At 51.6% G+C, this 17603-nt stretch overlaps 1 protein-coding gene across 4 annotated transcripts in view; it reads left to right on the forward strand.

The window, feature by feature from the left end:
* Positions 1-17603, forward strand: part of lpp (LIM domain containing preferred translocation partner in lipoma) — a 118878-nt gene that overhangs the window by 90937 nt on the left and 10338 nt on the right. For all 4 annotated transcript variants that reach the window (XM_062450874.1, XM_062450872.1, XM_062450875.1 and 1 more), the window contains 2 exons: positions 4025-4115; positions 14272-14441. In XM_062450874.1, coding sequence (XP_062306858.1) covers positions 4025-4115; positions 14272-14441 — 261 coding nt within the window. The remainder of the gene's footprint in view (positions 1-4024; positions 4116-14271; positions 14442-17603) is intronic.

The raw sequence follows: 17603 nt of genomic DNA on the forward strand, positions 1-17603 counted from the left end.
CCCTGGTCCATCCATAGCTCTCTTCTGGTCTGCTGGTGTCCCTGGTCCAGGCCTCGGGGTCGTCGCTAGGCCTCGGGGGCGTCGCTAGGTCTCGGGGGCGTCGCTAGGCCTCGGGGTCGTCGCTAGGCCTCGGGGTCGTCGCTAGGCCTCGGGGTCGTCGCTAGGCCTCGGGGTCGTCGCTAAGTCTCGGGGGCGTCGCTAGGTCTCGGGGTCGTCGCTAAGTCTCGGGGTCGTCGCTAGGTCTCGGGGGCGTCGCTAGGCCTCGGGGGCGTCGCTAGGCCTCGGGGTCGTCGCTAGGCCTCGGGGTCGTCGCTAAGTCTCGGGGGCGTCGCTAGGTCTCGGGGTCGTCGCTAGGCAGGGTCATCCGTAGGCCTGGCAGGAGGTGGAGGAAGCTGTCCCTGTCCACACGGAGCCTCGTCCCAGAGACACTCATCCCAGAGAGACTCATCCCTCCCCAGCTGTGGGGCGGCCCAGACTCACACGCCACCAGAGGAGACTGATGGATGTGAAGATGGGTAAACAAGCCGATAATCTCCCCCTGATGACTTAACACCAGCATTACTGCCGGGGAGACAGCCCGCGAGCGAGGAGCCTCTGGAGTTTCAGGAGAGAGCATACTTAAGGGAGTAAACTTAACGTCAGAATGTGTGCCGCGTATTCCAGCGTCCGATTCACCTTCCTGTAATGGACTGTGACTGATCCAGCAATCCCTCCTTTGTTCACATAGAACTGAGGCTCTTAAGCTGCAATAATCACTCATTTAGTGGAGCTACAACAAATGCTTTTTATATCTCAATCCAATAATTATTCAATCCCACATGAACCCACGCACAGGGGACAGCCCGTATCCCAGATATTAGCATCGCGCTAATAAACCGCTCTTTCTGGAAGTGCTTTTTGTCCATCTCTGTAAACAGACAGGAGGGGGGGGGGGGGAGTGCTGTGCAGTTAATCTACGCAGGCAGCTCAGGTTTCAGATCAGGTTCTGGGACAGCAGCCATGGCTCAATCCTCTGCACTGACACTAAAGAGCCCTCAGCATTTCCAGTCCATCACCGCGTTAATCTGTGGATGAATTTGTTTGCGAGTGATTAAGTCTTTGTCCTGCTTCCACTCAGATCAGGGGACCATGCTAATCCCAGCTGGGTAAGCACCACCACAATGGCTCTGAGGTGTGATAGCGACATGTTTAGGTACAACACGCAGATAAGGCCCATGTTGTGGGTGAAGGATTACATGGTGTGTTTCCACTGGGCTGCGTCCCTCCACACTCTCCTAGTCTCATCATCTCACTGAGATCCACATCAGACCTGGATTATACCCACGTTCCGGCATTTTTTGCAACTTTTTCCGATTTTGCTACCGTAGCTCAAATCTACAGGGCTACCTGTAGCCTTGCTGTGCATGAGAACAGAAGGGAGAGGACACTGGTATTCACCCAGAAGTTTGGTCTCATAGAATGACAGGATGGTTTTGGGGGTTGTTTGAATGAACTGATAGGACCAGGTGTTCCACACTCTTCCTGTTTCACATGTTTTACAAGAGCTGCCTCTCTCTGGTGTGGAATCGCAAGTGCGGACACGAGAGAGAAACAGAGAGGGAGAGAACTTCACCCAACCACAGCTGAGGTGTTTTTGGTTCCAGACGTTAGTTTTCAAACACGTAGTGAAACGCTACAGTAGGTGTAGAGTTGTTAAAACACCTTTTCACAACATGGACGTTAGCTTGGCATGGCTCCCGTCGCGCCACACTCCCCCCCGGCGGTGCACCCCGGGGGGACCCAGCTAGCGTGACACGCCGGGGTGATACCTGGGTCTTTGTTAACATGCCCTCCTCCTCCCCAAACACAACATCTGCTCCCCTTGTCTAAGACACGGATGTTGAGGGAGGGGAGGAGAGTGGGGGAGGGAGGAAGGGAGGGCCTCAGGAACAGCTGCCTCCTCCTTCATGTCCAATCACTGTATCCTCCGCAGTGTGGGCAGGAGACAGACCCTGAGGTTAGGTTGTTCAGAGGACACACACCTGTCAGGGCGTCAGGTGAGAGTGGGCACTAGTGCCCCCCCACACCTTGACAATGCACTAAAACTGCCCACCCGGCATCCTGAGCTTTTCTTCATGTGAGGAGCGACACTGCGTCACAAAGGCTTCCTAACAAGGGCCTTGAAACTCCTTGGCAGTGGGGGCTGTGGGGTGCCATGGAGCGGAAGAGACATCAATGAAGCTTAAAGTGAAAAGTAGTTTCTGGTAACGGCAGTTTTTCACCTTCGTCTCCATGTGGCTTTGATGTGAAGCTTACATTACCAGAGTTACAGCAATTTGTCTGGGAGTAGCTCTGCTGTCGTAATGAGTACACAGCACTGCCGATAATATCTGTGCGGCCTCTTTAAACACAAACACAAAACCCTGAGTTTACTGCGCACGGCCTGTTTTCTGTAGCACACAAGCACGGCTCCACTCTCAAAGAACACGTTCCTTCAAGCGTGGGTTGCCGTGGACAATAAGAACATGCCTTCGGTTCTAGAACACAGTGCCACGGGGATTCTAGAACCTTCGTCCGTTCCGTCCTCGTGTGACAGGGAGGGGGGGTCGTAGCGGGAGAGAGAGACGGTGGGGGGGAACAGCCGCAGAAGACAGTTATGGTATTTCTGGGGGGATTAGCAGGTCCTGAGTGTCGATCCTCCCGGAGTGATGATGCTGCTGTTTGGTCTTCCATGATCAGCCTGCTGCTCTCTCTGAAGGCTTCTCTGGAACGCTGCGATGCCTCATAAAGTTCCAGACGCTCTGTGATGCGCTGAGGACAGTAAACACAGCGACTCATCCTCTCCCGCGGCCCTGAAATCAACCTGCTCCTTTTTAGATGTGCTGTGTGTGCCAGGACAAGGAGAACATTTCAACATCACTCATCTTTCTGTTTACGTTGGTTGGACAAACGTTTATATCACGTTCTTCCAACCACAGTATACACGTGAGAAATGTATGACATAATTCATATTATATTCAAAGTTCTTTATTCTGAATGCTAATATGAAGGCAGCCCATCGAAAGCACAGTTTCCAGACAGATACAACTGAAGCAGCTCTGAGCAGGCGATCTATCTGGCTGATCAGATCCCTCTCCAGGCGTGTTCGGGTCAGGGATCTGGGGAATGTGGTGCTGATTCCAGGCATGGAATCCTGTGTGCCACTTCAGGAGTTCAGTGTTCGACCTCCCCCACCTCCTCCTCCACTCTCACATTCCCCTGGCTCCCAAATGCCACAATTAGGATATTTTCAAATGTCAAGTCAAATCTGTTGCTGTTGGAGTATCTGTTACCTAATCCTTCCTGGTTGCTGGCTTGCCCGCCCGCCTGCCCTCCGCCCTCCTACATGGAAGGTCAGCAGAGAGTCTCTGGTAGAGAACCAGCTCAGCTTTCAGCAGTAGAGGCTTCTGGGAGATCTGTAGACCACTCTGGGCTGGTGTAGCTCTATAACACATGACATAGGGCTGGTATAGGTCTATAAAACCTCACATAGAGCTGGTAACAGGTCTACTATTGGACCTGTATTTGCTAGAGTTGTTTCGACTCTGGTCCTGCCAGCCGCTTGACTTTCTATCAAACAGTGTTGAGAGCATAGCGCTGTGCTGGCGCACCTGCTAGCGCCCCAGGGCTAGGCTGGTGGTGCCCTGCTAGCGCCCCAGGGCTAGGCTGGGGCAGTGGGACCAGGATGTAAAACACAATGTGATTGATAGCGTGCATCAAGTGTATGTGTGTACATGCATGTGTGTGTGTGTATGCATGTGTGTGTGTGTATGCATGTGTGTGTGTGTGTGTACATGCATGCATGTGGGAGTATTCTGTAAGTCTGTGTTTCAGTATCTCTGTCAGTCTGTGTGTGTGTCTGTGTGTGTGTGTCTGTCTCTGTCTGTGTGTGTCTGTCTGTGTGTCTGTCAGTATCTCTTGCTGCTGTAGGTGTGTGTGGTGACAGCCCCAGGGCTGATGGAGGACGGTGATGTTGAAGTGTGTGTGTGTGTGTGTGTGTGTCCAGGGCCCTGCTCCACGACCAGAGGAAGAGCTGGAGCGTCTCACCAAGAAGATGCTGTTTGACATGGATCACCCTCCGGCACAGGAGTACTTTGGTAAGAGCCTCTTTCAGAGAGACATTTAGTAGAGACTCTCTCAGAGAGATGTTTAGTAGAGCCTCTCTCAGAGAGATGTTTAGTAGAGACTATCATAGGGAGAGACATACAGTATACAGGGACTATCATGGAGAGAGACATACAGACAGTATATAGATAGATAAACAAAACTAAAAACTCCTCAATAACCATGGAACCACACCCCTGCAGTGTAAAAGACACACATATCTAACTTCCTGTGTTGAGCTGTTGCTGTCTGCTGTGGACGGCCTACTCTGCGGTCTCCATGGTCATAGCGAGGATGCGTCTGGAAGGAGGGTGTCGATGAGTGTTTTTGCATGTGGTGGGAGGGACAGGTGCACTGGTCACTTTGCAGAAGTTGGCAAAGCTGCTCAGAGGAGCTGTTTGTGTGTGTGTGTGTGTGTCTCCCCAATGCTTGTGTCTTAATGGACTTTTTCATTTTTCGCATCAACAATTTACATACCCCCCAAAAAAGATATTTTACTGGATGTGATGAGGAAGTGAAAAGTTTCTTTGTTTTTGTTCCATATTTTATTCGAGACCTTCGATGTCTCCTGTTCGCCGAGAGATCCATCCTGCACCTCCCTCCCTCCCTCTGTGCCCCTGCCTCCCCATAACTGCCCAGCTCTCTCATAGCTCTTTAACCAGGCTGTGATCAGGCATCTGGCTGCGTTCCTCTGCCGGTGTGTTGTTATGTACGTGTATCTAACTGGAGTAAGTGGAACCTGGGTTCATGCTGTGGAGCGACTCTGGACAAACCTTAACTGGTTTGCGGCTGACATGGGGTCAGATAGATCTGCTGGCATAAGCAGGATGCCTTCCTGCTTGTATCCAGTCCACACTCACTGCCTCTATGCCCCCTTTCTGGCAGCGTGTGTGTGAGAGTGTGTGTGTGTGTGAGTGTGTGAGTGTGTGGCTTGTCAAGTCCTGTGTGCCCTGCTATGCCATGCATGCACTCGTTTGCCCGTGTTTGCAAACTGAGGCTGGCTGCCTGGGGGCTGGGAGAGGCAGGGAGGCAGACGGTAACTGGGTCAGATGTGATCTGAGGTAACAGAGTCAGGAGGACTGCCTCCCTGCTCTCTGGGGGCTGAAGCTGGCTGGGAGGGCAGGAGGGGGTAGGTGGTGGAGGCAGGGGCAGGAGAGGGGGGGAGAGGCAGTTTCAGGAGGGGGGTAGGGTGAGAAGGGGGGTAGGAGGAGGGGGGTGGGGGGAAGGAGTAGGACGTAGTTCCCCAATGTCTCACACGATGCACACACACACACACACACACACACACTCCTCCTGGCATCTTCAGCCTCCAGCCTGGTCCACAGATGCCCTCCTCTCTCCTTCTCCCTTCCTTTCTCTCCTCCTTTCTCTCCTCCTCTCTCTCTCTCTCTCTCTCTCTTCTGCCTGCCTGTTGTTTGTGGTGGTGTGGGCGGGGGAGGGGCAGGACCCCAGGGTTAGTAATTAGCTAGATTCATCAGAGGGAAGGGTACAATCACCCCCCCCTCCTCTCCCCCCCTCCTCTCTCCCTCTCCACTCCCCCTCTCTCTCTCTCTCTCTCTCTCTTTCTCTCTCTCTGACTCCCTGGACAGGGTCTTTGTCCTCTACTGGAACAAAGTTTTATTGGTGTTTCTAATTTCTTTGATGAGCTTCTAATCTAAGGAGTTATAGTGTGAGTTAGGGTTGGTCCAGGGGGTGCTGATTGTACTGAATTAACGTGATCGTCCAGCTCTGTGATGTCAGGAAGCCGAGTCTCTGTCCGCACACACACACACACACACCACAGCTCCTGTGAGCTTCAAGGCCCTCTGAGCTCCTGCTGTCCTGTGAAGGAGCTCTGGGTGAGACTGAAGCTGATACTGAGGACGACCACAGATTTCCTTTCAGACTTTCATTCCCAGAGAGCGTGTCGTCAAAGTTACCCTCAAATCATCTGCTTCTCTAGTGAGACCCCTCGAGACAGACTGTTCTCAAATCCCTGTGTGTGTGTGCGTGTGTGTGTGCACAGCTTGTACAGTAACACCGCAAGTCCAAATCCTGCTTCTTACAGATCCTTTTTGATCAGCAGCTGATTAGTTGAGATGTAGAGCTGCAGATTAAGATCGGGGGAGTCTGAATGGGGAGACTTTCCTCCCCATGTCATCATCCGTCACGTCATCCGGTCATCCGGAGCGCAGGCGAGCTGTGAGAACAGGAAGCTGTTCTCCTCTGGCAGGGTTAGGGTTAGGGTTAAGGTTAGGGTTAGGGTTAGGGTTAGGTCTGGTGGGTTAGGGTTAGGGTTAGGTCTGGTGGTAGAGAAACACCCTCCCATCTGTGGCCCCTACACCCCCTTCAACCAGAAGCAGGACGCCAGGCAGAATCATCAGAGAGAGAGAGAGAGAGAGTGCTGAACGGCTCAACCCGAACTGTCATGCCAATAAAGCATTCTGAACTGAACTGAGTGAGAGAGTGTGTGAGAGACAGAGAGAGAGACAGACACAGAGACAGACACAGAGACAGACACAGAGACAGACACAGAGACAGACACAGAGAGAGAGAGAGAGACAGAGAGAGAGACACAGAGAGAGAGAGAGACAGACAGAGAGAGACAGAGAGAGAGAGAGACAGACAGAGAGAGAGAGACAGACAGAGAGAGACAGAGAGAGAGACAGAGAGAGAGAGACAGAGGTATAGACAACGAGAGAAACACAGTTCAGAGAGACCCAGACAGAGAGCATGTCCTCTCAGCTCCTGACAGGGTAACTGGGTCAGGCGAGGTTTGGGATCACACAGCTTGTTCTGATGCTGCTGCTGGGTTTCCTTAAAAGTGAATGTTGTAACTGCGGTTCTGTTTAGACAGCTCTGTGCATTGTCCCAGATACTCTGGATGAATGCGTTTGAGCTTTTCGGCTGCCCTCAGTGACCTGTTAAGAGAGTGATTAGACATTTCCCTCTACTTGTCTGTGTCATACCATGAGGAGCTTGTTTCAGGGTGAAATGGTTTAACCTCTGTACTGTCTCTAGAAGACTCCCTCCTCCTCCTCTCCTCCCCTCCCCTCCCTGTCTCACTTCACATCAGCGTATCTGACTGATTCACTTAACTTTGTTCTGATGACATGCTGAAGTCACATCTCAACATCCAATCAGCTGCTAGGAGCTGAGGCATGTGGTTATGAAGACCAATCACAGCTACTGTGTGAGTCAAACTCTTTGTGTGTGTGTGTGTGTGTGTGCTAGTAGACAGCCAGACCAGACGACTACAGCTTGTTTTTGCTTTTTTTTCGGCCATTCTTAGAGTCCCCGTTTCTGAGAACCTACTTAGCTTTTCAGGATGCACTGCAGTTCGTTTGAGAGAAAAGTTGGTTAAAGTTACTCAATGAATAGTTTTCCCCTCATCACAGGGATTTAATAACCTTGCAGAGCAGTATTTATCATGCCTAGTTTATGAATGAGAGCACAGTGGTTTTCGTAAAAACCATGTCATCGACTCGCTAGTAATTGGTCACATGGGTTGCCCTTTTAATGGGGTTCTGAATCGTTAATTATTGTTTGTTGCTATTTCAGTCTGCGAGGTTAGCGCCACGCAGTGCGCCTCAGAGCGCCACGCAGAGCGCCTCAAAACATCCCGTGTTTTCGGGTCTCCGCGAACATTTACAGTGTAATTATCTTGGCCCGGTGACCGAGCCACCATGCTCTCTAGTCTCTCAGACTACAGTCCCTCCTGGACACCCTGCAAGGTTACTCTCTGGCGTTGGTTCATGTGCGGTTGGCTCCTCCCCCTCCCCCCCCCCCCCCCCCCCCCCTCAGCGCTGCTCCCCAGCCTGGTTGAGACAGCTCCACTGAGGCTTGTAAGATCAGCTGGCGTGCAGGCCCAGCTGAGGCTTGTGGGCACTCACGTTGCTAGATTTCATTAGTGAGTGTTTGACCCCAGGAATGAATAGATGTCTACACACACACACACTAAGGGCACACGTACCAACACTAAAGCATAGTCGCACAAACACCACGTCACCACTCATACTGTACACACACACACACACACACACACATGTAAACAATGACTACACGATTACACACACACACACACCTATTTTCATCCTCCCTCCCTCCCTCTCTCTTCACCACCCCCTCCTCCACCCCTCCTCCCTCCCTCTCTCTCCACCACCCCCTCCTCCACCCCTCCTCCCTCCTTCTCTCTCCACCACCCCCTCCTCCCTCCCTCTCTCTCCACCACCCCCTCCTCCACCCCTCCTCCCTCCCTGGCACCTCTGGGGCACCCAGTCATGTCACTCCTGCCAGCCTGTTTTTGAAACATGTAACCTACACCCTCCAAACACACACACACACGAGAGAGAGACAGAGGAAGAGAGAGAGAGGAAGAGAGAGAGGAAGAGGGAGAGGAAGAGAGGAAGAGGGAGAGAGGAAGAGGGAGAGAGAGGAAGAGGGAGGGAGAGAGAGAGAGGAAGAGGGAGAGAGAGGAAGATGGAGAGAGAAAGAGAGAGAGAGAGGGATAGGGAGAGAAGTGGACAGTGGAAGAGAGACAGAGAGAGAGAGGCGGGGGGGTATGCAGAGAAGTGGAGAGTGGAAGAGAGGGAGAGAGAGTGAGATAGAGAGAGGGACTAAATAATGCGCAAATTAGGGCTTCTAGCAATTCAGTAGCCAGCGGTCATAGTCCTAATACGTTCAGACAGACTTATTCTTTACTGTTAAACATTCAGTGACCTATGATGTTTGTTTACGTCCATAATTAAGCGTAAACAATTCATCATGACTTTGTACCTTTTTTGGGTCCCTTTTCAAAACCTGTCACAACAAATTAATGTTGTGTTTTGGGTTTTCGTTAGAGGGTGAAAGCCTTGGTCGTATTTGAAAACAGTGCTTAGTGAAAAACGTGCAAAGCAGAGCGTGGTTAATTCGCTGCAGCTGAATTTGCTTTGGAGACGAATGTTTTCGAGTGTAGTTATTTATTAATTTATCTTGTTGCGTTCAGCGGTTGTTCCTGAAAAACAACATCCAGACTGGGAAGAGCGCTACCTCACCCTCACATGCAGGGATTTCAACAACAAGCTTTTCAGCCCCAAAAATATGTTGTGTGTCCCCCCCCACACCCCCGTTTGTTCTATATACAAGCTAACACAGTGTCGTAGGTTTTGTTTTCATTGGTTTCAAAAGGTTTCAAACCGCAAAATTGTAACTTAGTGTGGAAAAGTTTGGTCTCCTTCAAAAAAGTTCTCTGCCGCGATCCAGCTACACGCAGCTTTGATTTCCAGCGATGTAAGATCAAATTGAGCCTCTGGTATGCTCCTCTCCTCCTTTCAAACATCACGCAGAGGCAAAACAAAGAAGGGGAAGATGGAGGGAGGTGTGGAGCGCTCTGCCACTCAACATCCCCAAACAACACTGTCTCGCTGCCACTACAAATACATTACAAATCAATTATTTATGGGCCAGAGTCAGGGGCTCTTTAATCTTTTCCTTTTATCCAATTAAAGTGTCTAACCAGTCGATGTCTCCCCCAGCTCTGTGAGAACGGGCTTCCTTCTTTTAAAGAGATTCTCTCTCTTCGGTCCTTCTTGACTTTCCATGTCAGAGACAAGACGCTTCTGAGGGAGGAATGAAAGGAGAGAGAGAGAGAGAGGGAGAGAGGGAGAGAGGAAGAGAGGAAGAGAGGAAGAGAGGAAGAGAGACAGAGAGACAGAGAGACAGAGAGACAGAGAAAGAGAGAGAGAGAGGAAGAGAAAGAGAGAGAGAGAGAGTGTAAAGTGTAAATGAGCCTCCCCGTCACACTATCAGTTATACAGGAACTATTTGAAGCTTTGATATTAAGACTGCAGATTCTCCCGGTCCTCTAGAGAAACCGGGGGAAAAGAGGGCCTTTCATGCCTTCTTCATGCCCAACTGAAATAGTTAGAAAGTATTTGGGATGGTCTCCACAGGGATAAATAAAATGTCTGTTCGATTGCCGTCCTGGATTATTCAGGAAGTCATTTGAAGGAGTGTCTCAAAATTGAAAGGTCTAATTTCCGACGCGGAGGCGTCAAAATTATTGATGTGAAAAAACGTCAGACACAGAGCTACTCGAGCTGTTAACATACATGATGTCTTCAAAGCAACTTAGAGGATTCCTCCCTCCTGCCCTCCGCCTTCCTCCCCCCCCCCCCCCGCCTCCCCCCCCCTCATCTCCTCGTCTCCTTGGAGAAATGGGTGGGGAACTGCTGTGGAACCCTCCCTGTGCTATGGGACAGGAAGTCTCTCTCTGGGACAGGAAGTCTCTCTCTGGGACAGGAAGTCTCTCTGGGACAGGAAGTCTCTCTCTGGGACAGGAAGTCTCTCTCTGGGACAGGAAGTCTCTCTCTGGGACAGGAAGTCTCTCTCTGGGACAGGAAGTCTCTCTGGGACAGGAAGTCTCTATGGGACAGGAAGTCTCTATGGACAGGAAGTCTCTCTCTGGGACAGGAAGTCTCTCTGGGACAGGAAGTCTCTCTGGGACAGGAAGTCTCTCTGGGACAGGAAGTCTCTCTCTGGGACAGGAAGTCTCTCTGGGACAGGAAGTCTCTCTCTGGGACAGGAAGTCTCTCTGGGACAGGAAGTCTCTCTCTGGACGCTAGCCCCCAGCCAGGCTAAATTGGTTTAAATAGGCCTAAATACAAAACTTCCTACCTAGCGACCAGTATAGCAACCAGGACATTTTCCCGCTAGCACACGTAGCTATCTCAGGAATTTAAGGTCGGCATAGCGACGGACGCGTCCTTGCATCGGAACGGCATTGTCAACAACAGTTTTGGGCGGGGGACCTGGTTACCATGGCATTATGAGGCACCCTGGGACAGCAGTAGTTGTGTTCCTGATGCAGGACTGTCTCTCTGCCCCTGCTTGTATGTGTACAGAGAGCAGAGTGGACACCATGACAGGAGGGGTTAATACCCGCAGTTTAGGAGCTGTGTGGAGGATGTGTGTGTGTGTGTGCAGTATGTGTGTGTGCAGTATGTGTGTGTGCAGTATGTGTGTGTGCAGTATGTGTGTGTGCAGTATGTGTGTGTGCAGTACGTGTGTGTGCAGTGTGTGTGTGTGCACGTTCCTGCTTACAAATGGCTCCTGAGGGCACGAGCCCTCACAGGCCTCCAGAAGGGAGAGGATTCCAGAGTGCTCCTTCTGTTTAAAGTAGTGGTCCTGGGGGACGTGTTCCTCTCCTCTACTCAGTAAAGACGGCCTGTGATCTGGAGCCACTAACAGGCTTGGTGTACTCTCTCCCCCCCTCTCTTTCTCCCTCTCTCTTCTCTCTCCCTCTCTCCCCCCCTCTCTCTCTCCCCCCCTCTCTTTCTCCCTCTCTCTTCTCTCTCCCTCTCTCCCCCCCTCTCTCTCTCTCCCTCTCTCTTCTCTATCCCTCTCTCCCCCCCTCTCTCTCTCTCCCTCTCTCTTCTCTCTCTCTCCCCCCCTCTCTTTCTCCCTCTCTCTTCTCTCTCCCTCTCCCCCCCCTCTGTCTCTCTCCCTCTCTCCCCCCCTCTCCCTCCCCCTTCTCTCTTCTCTCTCCCTTTCTCTTCTCTCTCTTCCTATCTCCCCCTCTCTTCTCTCCCTCTCTCTCTCCCTCCCTCTCTCCCCCTCTGCCTCTCTGAAGTGACTAGCTTGTGAATCCGTCAACCCACACATCCCCTGGGACGCCCCCCTGGTTGGTGTGATCTTCCTCCCTGTGCTCTAGGTAGCAGCGCTGGGACGAGGTGTCTCCATGACACCAAGTAGCCCCTCCTGCTCTTCAAATCACCCTCAAAGACGGTTCCTCCAACTGCCAAAACAATGACAAACAATCGCAGTCCCGTTTAGAGGACGTTATAGGTTGACAGTCTGGTGCTGTACCTCACAGAGGAGTTGAGGTGATGCTGATCCCACCTCCTGTCTGTGTGGGATCTGAAGACCCCTGAGTGGGACTGTGGAAATGGGACTGTCTGATGTCTCTGCCCGATTAGCATCCGTGTGTCTGTACACGCCATTCTGTTAGCATAGTACCGTAGCATCTCTGTTAGCAGGGACAGGGAGTCAGGTGGCTGAGCGGTTAGGGAATCGGGCTAGTAATCTGAAGGTGGCCGGTTTGATTCCCGGCCGTGCCAAATAACGTTGTGTCCTTGGGCAAGGCACTTCACCCTACTTGCCTCGGGGGAATGTCCCTGTACTTACTGTAAGTCGCTCTGGATAAGAGCGTCTGCTAAATGACTAAATGTAAATGTAATGTAATGTTAGCATAGTACCATAGTATCTCTGTTAACATAGTACCGTAGCATCTGTTAGCATAGTACCTTAGCATCTCTGTTAGCATAGTACCTTAGCATCTCTGTTAGCATAGTACCTTAGCATCTCTGTTAGCATGGTATGCAGGGTCTATTATAATCGCGGAGAAAGCAGAGGACATGCAAGGGAGAATAAATATCCACCCAAGTAAACTTCAATTAATTCAAAACATCTTTTTCTTCGTGAGATTCTATCTGTCTTTAGATGTGTAAAAAGAAAACATTCTAAGATATCTTGCTAAACCCCATTATTGTAAGATAGCGCTAATTAAATTGCTAGCGTCTTTAATTGGGTTGAAGATAACTTGCACTGGGTTGGGGACATCTTCAACTCAATTAAAGATATCTTCAACTCAATTAAAGATATCCAAATACCGTGTCCAACAATATGCAATCCTCCTGCTTCTGGTGCAATAACATCATCTCCCTTTGCCCTCGACACAAAGACAGCGATTGTGCGCATTCAAAGTTTTTCTTTTATCATGAAAAGACTTGACTTTTTGAAGTAGATGTCGGCCGTGTCACACTTTTGTGATAGTTTGTGATCGCGGTGCGTGTGTGTGTAGTTTCTCTCTAAGTGACAGCATTGTCTTTTTAATCCTCGCAGTGAGTTAGGGGTGCGTGAGGATTAGCGTGCGACTACAGTTTGTGACGCTTCACTTCACTCGCCTGATCAATAATACATAGGCTTCTCTCTCTCTCTCTCTGCTCTCATCAATTTGGGCTTTGACTTCGGGGACGGATTTCTTATTGTGTGTTACGGCTGGTTCCTGTTGGCCCCTGTGTTACGGCTGGTTCCTGTTGATGCCTGTGTTACGGCTGGTTCCTGTTGATGCCTGTGTTACGGCTGGTTCCTGTTGATGCCTGTTTTACGGCTGGTTCCTGTTGATGCCTGTGTTACGGCTGGTTCCTGTTGGCCCCTGTGTTACGGCTGGTTCCTGTTGGCCCCTGTGTTACGGCTGGTTCCTCTTGATGCCTGTGTTACGGCTGGTTCCTGTTGATGCCTGTATTACGGCTGGTTCCTATTGGCCCCTGTGTTGCGGGGCTGGTTCCTGTTGCGACTGTGTTGCGGGGCTGGTTCCTGTTGATGCCTGTGTTACGGCTGGTTCCTGTTGATGCCTGTGTTACGGCTGGTTCCTGTTGATGCCTGTGTTGCGGGGCTGGTTCCTGTTGGCCCCTGTGTTACGGCTGGTTCATGTTGCGACTCTGTTGCGGGGCTGGTTACGGCTGGTCATCAGGGGTTCTCTTCATCCCAGCAGATGAAGGCTGATGATCTAATCTGATATCGTTCCACCGCTGTGTTTATCCGAGGACATTACCCACACAGAGCTTCCTTCAGATTCTCCCAACGTCGCAGATGAAGTGATCATCTTTACTGTCCGTACCTTTGACATTGGTTTACAAAAAAATGCTAATAAAAGGCTTCAGTTTCATCAGACGTAAACTGATAGATCTGATTAGAGAATCCTTCAGCCTTCAGAGGGAGGGCGCTCATGTCTGAAGAACAGTACTTCTGACGAGGCCTCAGTGTTGATTGGGTGCAGTGTTCAGGATGTGATGAAAAGTTTTAAAAGAGGTTTTAAAACGAAACGTGGAACAGGTTCAGAAGGGTGCTATTGAAGGTGACCGTCTTTTCGTGAGAACCGTTTAACGAACAGTTTGAAGCCACGGCGACCTGCTGAACAGGAAACACTGACGAGGAGAGAGAGAGAGAGAGAGACAAAGGGAGAGAGAGACAGGGGTTGAGGGAGAGAGACATAGAGAGCAAACCGACCTGTTGAAAGAGAGAGTAAATCTAATTTTGTTTTCTCCCCCCTTTTCTCTCTTCTTCACCCCCCTCCCGTCTCTCCCCTCTCCCCCCCTCTCCCCCCCTCTCCCCCCCCCCCTCCCCCAGGACGCTGTGCCTGCTGTGGTGAGAACGTGGTGGGGGAGGGGACAGGATGCACAGCCATGGACCAGGTGTTTCATGTGGACTGTTTCGTGTGTATGACCTGCGGCAGCAAGCTGCGGGGCAAGCCCTTCTACGCCCTCGACAAGAGGGCCTACTGTGAGCCCTGCTACGTCGTAAGTACCTCTCCCTCCTCCCCCTCTCCTTCTCCCTCCTCTCCTTCTCCCTCCCTCCCTCCCTCCTCCCCCTCCCCTTCTCCCTCCCTCCCTCCTCCATCCTCCCTCCCCCTCTCCTTCTCCCTCCCTCCCCCTCTCCTTCTCCCTCTCTCCCTCCTACCATACTCCCTCCCTCCCTCTCTCCTTCCTACCATACTCCCTCCCTCTCTCCTTCCTACCATACTCCCTCTCTCCCTCCTACCATACTCCCTCCCTCCCTCTCTCCTTCCTACCATACTCCCTCCCTCTCTCCTTCCTACCATACTCCCTCTCTCCCTCCTACCATACTCCCTCCCTCCCTCTCTCCTTCCTACCATACTCCCTCCCTCTCTCCTTCCTACCATACTCCCTCCCTCCCTCTCTCCTTCCTACCATACTCCCTCCCTCCCTCTCTCCTTCCTACCATACTCCCTCCCTCTCTCCCTCCTACCATACTCCCTCCCTCCCTCTCTCCTTCCTACCATACTCCCTCCCTCTCTCCTTCCTACCATACTCCCTCCCTCCCTCTCTCCCTCCTACCATACTCCCTCCCTCCCTCTCTCCTTCCTACCATACTCCCTCCCTCCCTCTCTCCTTCCTACCATACTCCCTCCCTCCCTCCCTCCTACCATACTCCCTCCCTCCCTCTCTCCTTCCTACCATACTCCCTCTCTCCTTCCTACCATACTCCCTCCCTCTCTCCCTCCTACCATACTCCCTCCCTCCCTCTCTCCCTCCCCCCTAGGTAGGAGAGCAGGTCCCACAGTAGCTGCAGGCCAGGTAGGAGAGCTGAGCTTGGACAGACCCCAATGGACTGGCAGGGTTGTGTGCTGAGGTACCAGGCCAGGTTCCTCAGTCTGTGCTGAAGCCTGGTTGTCGTGGAGATGGTCTGATACAGGCAGACAGACGTGTAACCAGCAGAACATCCCATTACAATGTGGGACTGGATGATTTCTCTTTGTAGATTGGATCATAAATAAGAGCTCTGTCTCCCCCTCCCTCTCTCTCTCCCTCTCTCTCTCCCCAAGTCATCCTTGTGTTGTTGAAACCTCAGCTGATAAACCCCAGATAGAGGACTTGACAGCCAGATGTCTCAGAACTGCAGAACTGCAAGACAGTTCTGAGGTTTTGCTAATTCTGGAACTTCTTCAGCTTCTTACAAAACTTTCTTTGGGGTTTTATATTCCTGTAGCCAGATATTGTGCAATGAGGGTGACAAGATTTGAAAAGTTATGGTGAATGATGAGACGTGGTCTTGCATAACCCCAGCCCAGACTACCCCAGCCCAGACTACCCCAGCCCAGACTACCCCAGCCCAGACTACCCCAGCTCAGACTACCCCAGCCCAGACTACCCCAGCTCAGACTACCCCAGCCCAGACTACCCCAGCCCAGACTACCCCAGCCCAGACTACCCCAGCCCAGACTACCCCAGCCCAGACTACCCCAGCCCAGACTACCCCAGCTCAGACTACCCCAGCCCAGACTACCCCAGCCCAGACTACCCCAGCTCAGACTACCCCAGCCCAGACTACCCCAGCCCAGACTACCCCAGCCCTCTGCCCAGCGGTCTGTCTTCTTGTTTGGACTAAATAAAGACGCTACTGTGTTGTCGCCCTGGTGACTGGTGACACGCAGCGCTGTGTCGCCCTGGTGACACGCAGCGCTGTGGCGAGTCTCTCACGACATGTACACCACACACCTCGGCTGCCCTCCCAGTCCCGGGACAAGGCCAGCCCCTAAATCAGCCCTCAGCACAGCCACTCTGTCTGATTGTGTCGTCCACCCTGGACGTTCTCCAGCTCTCCTAGCATGTGCAGGAAAGAGGAAGGGGATAATTTAAGAACTTTTATTTATGCATTTCATCAGCATAAATGTTCTTCTGGCACCAGATCAAAGGGATGGGGGAAAATCTGAATTTCTTAATGAAAGTAATTTCTTCTTTCTTCTCGTCCTCAGGGTCGTGCGCCTCTGTACGATTAGAGAAGCCGTAGCTTGTTCCCATGGGGATGGGAGGGGGGGAGGTCACCCTGTGACTTCTATAGGGAACCTCCCGTCCTATGGGGAACCTCCCATCCTATAGGGAACCTCCCGTCCTATAGGGAACCTCCCGTCCTATAGGGAACCTCCAGTGTTACTGGTTGTTGCAAGGAGTTCTTTGAGGGTTTAGGTGGCGTTCTGTGAGCGTGTGTGAGGCCCTCTGTGACAGGGTTGGAGTAAAGGGTTGGACAGATACAGTCAGTGCACAGAGACCTGACAACTTCACACAAGCTGCCTGGGAAAAGTTTGCATCCGAAATCAAACCTGAGATCACGTCATGCAAAACAAATTTAACGGATCGCCAAGAATTGCAGGATTACGTTGTGTGTGTCACAGTGATTGCAGCCCAGTACTGGTTCTCTCATGTATCAGAGGAGGAAATCTGAGGCTCTTTATCCGGAAGTTTTGCATCTCCTCGTGAAAGCCCTCCAGCTCCTCATGGAGCCATCTCCTTCCAGCAGGAGAGCCAGAGGTGATCCTTTCAGTAACGTGGATGACCTCACCCTCCTCTGATCTCTCTCTTATCTACTTCCTGGGGGAGATGAGAGGAGGGCAGAGGAGGCGGGTCAGGCCTGCAGGCTACCTCCTAGGTCTTATCTGTGTCTGTGTGAAGCAGCGCGATGCTGATGACACCTCACGGACGTTCTGTTAATGCCGCACTTTGCATAAAGTGGTGTCTAATCTGGTTGGCGTGACGACAGCATCAGGCGATCATTGTTCTCTCTTCCTGATGTAAAGCAGCTCCCTGGGGTCCCTGTGGACACGCCCCCTTCCGGGTTTACACACCTGATGAGATTGGAGCTGTGTGTGTGTGTGTGTGTGTGTGTGTGTGTGTGTGTGTGTGTGTGTGTGTGTGTGTGTGTGTGTGAGTGAGAGAGAGAGAAAGAGAGAGATTGCATAATTGGGTGTCTGTGTATATGTGCATGTACCATACACCACTCAGCAAGCTGTGTGTGTGTGTTTACTGTTTAAACTCCTTGTCTCAGCATTGTGTGTCCATGAATAACCTCCCTCTACAGTGAAAGACACAGATTAAAACTATGACCCCGGCCCTGACCCATGACCCCGGCTCTCTTCTGCTCCTAGCGACTCCACAGAATGAGCG

The sequence above is a fragment of the Osmerus eperlanus genome, chromosome 24 (genome assembly GCF_963692335.1).
Source record: "Osmerus eperlanus chromosome 24, fOsmEpe2.1, whole genome shotgun sequence".
NCBI classification, from domain to species: Eukaryota; Metazoa; Chordata; class Actinopteri; order Osmeriformes; family Osmeridae; genus Osmerus; species Osmerus eperlanus.